Genomic DNA, 2344 nt, shown 5'->3' with positions numbered 1-2344 from the left:
CAAGTGAAGATTCTACCAAGCCAAAAGTCTTACTGGCAAGTGAAAGTGCATTTTATTATTATTTGCACTAATAATGAAAGGAAAGTCTTAAGAAAATATCGTTTAAGAGAGTGAACCAATTTTATAGAGGAAGAGGAGGTAAAAGGAAAATAGAATAGATAAAAATGAAATAGAAGGTTACGACAAGTCACACCAACCAGAGTCTAGGTTTTCTTGATGTGATTTTGATTTTTTTTTAACTATGACTACGTAAAAACTTGGCTCCTTTCAAATATAGTCTGATACTTTGGTTCACTGCTAAGGTTTGGTCTCATATTTTTGTTGCAGAGCTAACTGAAAATTTAAATAAAATTCTTATTATTTTTGTGTTTTAAAATTAAAGTATGGAGTTTGTGGCACGCCATAATCTGCTTGATTCTTGTCAAGTGAAAGTCTTATTTGCCATTCCTGTTACATATACTTAACTTATTATTATTGTGAGAAATTACTTTATATAATCTAGTCAGGTGCATTTGATATTTTTGCCTACAGGGACTATAGAGGAAAGAATTTGGTCACCACAGGGGAAAGAATTTGGTCACTAAAGGGGAAATAATTTAATCATCTTAAAAGGAGATGAACTTACTTTGTTTGTAGCAATTTCATGTGCCTCAGCAAATGTGACGAAACAAGAAACCAATATTATCCCAGCCAAAAGTTGATTTCCCTTCCCAAGCTGGTGACAAATAATTAAATGAAAAATAAGTTCAAGCCTCTAAATTAAATAAAACCCATGTGAGAAAAAGTTTAAATTGAAATCACTAAATTGATATCATTAACCCTAAAATCTGAAAAGTAAATGAAACCATAAAATCTGAACTCAAATAACATGCTAGTTGCAATAACCTAAATCTGAACCCATAAACCCTAAATCGATTTTAGAATAAACCTTAAATTTATACCTGTGGAGAAAGCCATCCAGATTTTATGTACTCCAGAGGAGTGTCCCTTCCAGTTGTAGTAGTTGTGTCATGAGCCTGACCAGCCTTGGTCTAAATAGTGTGTCCTGCATACACATCCATCTCTTGAGCCCTTTTCTTAGCCAACTCTATCTGATCTGGCATCACTTGGCTAGCTTGTTTAAAGTAACTTAAAACCTATGAGAGCGATGAAAGCCCTGTCAGCCCAAAAGAACCGGATCCGAGAAATCCAGTGACAACAAGCCCAATAGTGAGAGCAGCTCGGACAAGAACTGGGATGAAGATGATGAAAAGTGGTGTGGCTAAAGCAAGGCATGTTAGGGTTCCGATTAGGGTTATTCCGGCGAGCAAAAGTAGGGTTCCGCTGACAAGGAGGAGAGTGACGACGGCGAGGACTTGGGAGGTGGAGGGGGTGTTTTTAGAGAGGAGAGATTTTACTCCAGCGAAGTGGTTGGTGTGTTGTGGGCGGTAGGTTTGACGGTGTGCCATTCTTGATTTGAGATTAGTGACTTTTTTGGAGGCGGCTTCCAGAGTGAGTTAGATGGGAAAGGGTTTGTGAGAAAGAAAATAATTTGTTAGATATGACCCAAGTAAATGACACGGGTAAATGCAATCGGAAATGGTTGATTTTAGTGAAAGAGATATGTCCTAAGTCCAATCATGTATGAGGATTTAGGAATAACTTTTATGTAATATGTTTTGATTTCATTGATATTAATAAAAGACTTGTTTTATTTTTATTGCGGGCTCTATCTATTTAAATGTTTAAATAAGATATACCACAGTTTAGAGTAAAGCTTTTTATGGATTGTGATGAGATCATAATAATGAGACGTAAAAGATGATAACTCTAAACTTAAATAGTTCCTGGTCATAGGATTACTAACTGGTAATTAATAATCTGCAAAGATCGGTACATACTATGCTTGTTTCATTATGAAGGATGTCTGTTCTCATAGACATTTATGTGGTGACACTATAGCTAGTATGTAGGTGCTTATTATAGAATAAGTTCACTGAACATGACTCACACAGCTGAATAATTGATGGAGTTCACTCATGTGTCAGCAGTTGTTCATATAGTGATAGTTATATAAGTGTCCTTAGACTTGAGGTCATCATAGTCATCTTGTGTACACTGAACTATGATTTGGTTTAGTTCTTAGTCTCAAGGGACAATTATAAGGGCTCTACTGGGTATAGGAATTTGTACACGAAGATAGTGTATGATCAATAAAGGATCTACCCCTTCCAGTGTAGGAAAGGAATTTCTAATTTACAGTAAATAGAACTAAGCATAGTGAATGGGAAAGCAAGTGATTAAATAAGATAGGCTTGACACAAGTTCCATGCCTTGTATTTAATCGTGACATTGCAGGGTAGAA

General features: G+C 35.8%; 1 protein-coding gene across 1 annotated transcript; it reads right to left on the bottom strand.

Annotated features, from left to right (window-relative positions):
• Positions 1 to 1136: 1136 nt before the first annotated feature.
• Positions 1137 to 1448, bottom strand: LOC141665022 (oleosin H1-like). Its single transcript, XM_074470978.1, has one exon. It carries the CDS (start codon positions 1446 to 1448, stop codon positions 1137 to 1139), a length of 312 nt encoding a protein of 103 aa, XP_074327079.1.
• Between the last annotated feature and the right edge of the window lie 896 nt (positions 1449 to 2344).

This window comes from Apium graveolens, chromosome 6, assembly GCF_009905375.1.
Source record: "Apium graveolens cultivar Ventura chromosome 6, ASM990537v1, whole genome shotgun sequence".
Taxonomy (NCBI): Eukaryota; Viridiplantae; Streptophyta; class Magnoliopsida; order Apiales; family Apiaceae; genus Apium; species Apium graveolens.
Note: the sequence above shows the minus strand (reverse complement) of the source record. Positions and strands in the feature narration are given on the sequence as shown.

Coding starts and splice junctions, on each gene's coding strand:
- LOC141665022 (XM_074470978.1), bottom strand. CDS start 1,448: ATGGCACACCGTCAAACCTACCGCCCACAACACACCAACCACTTCGCT.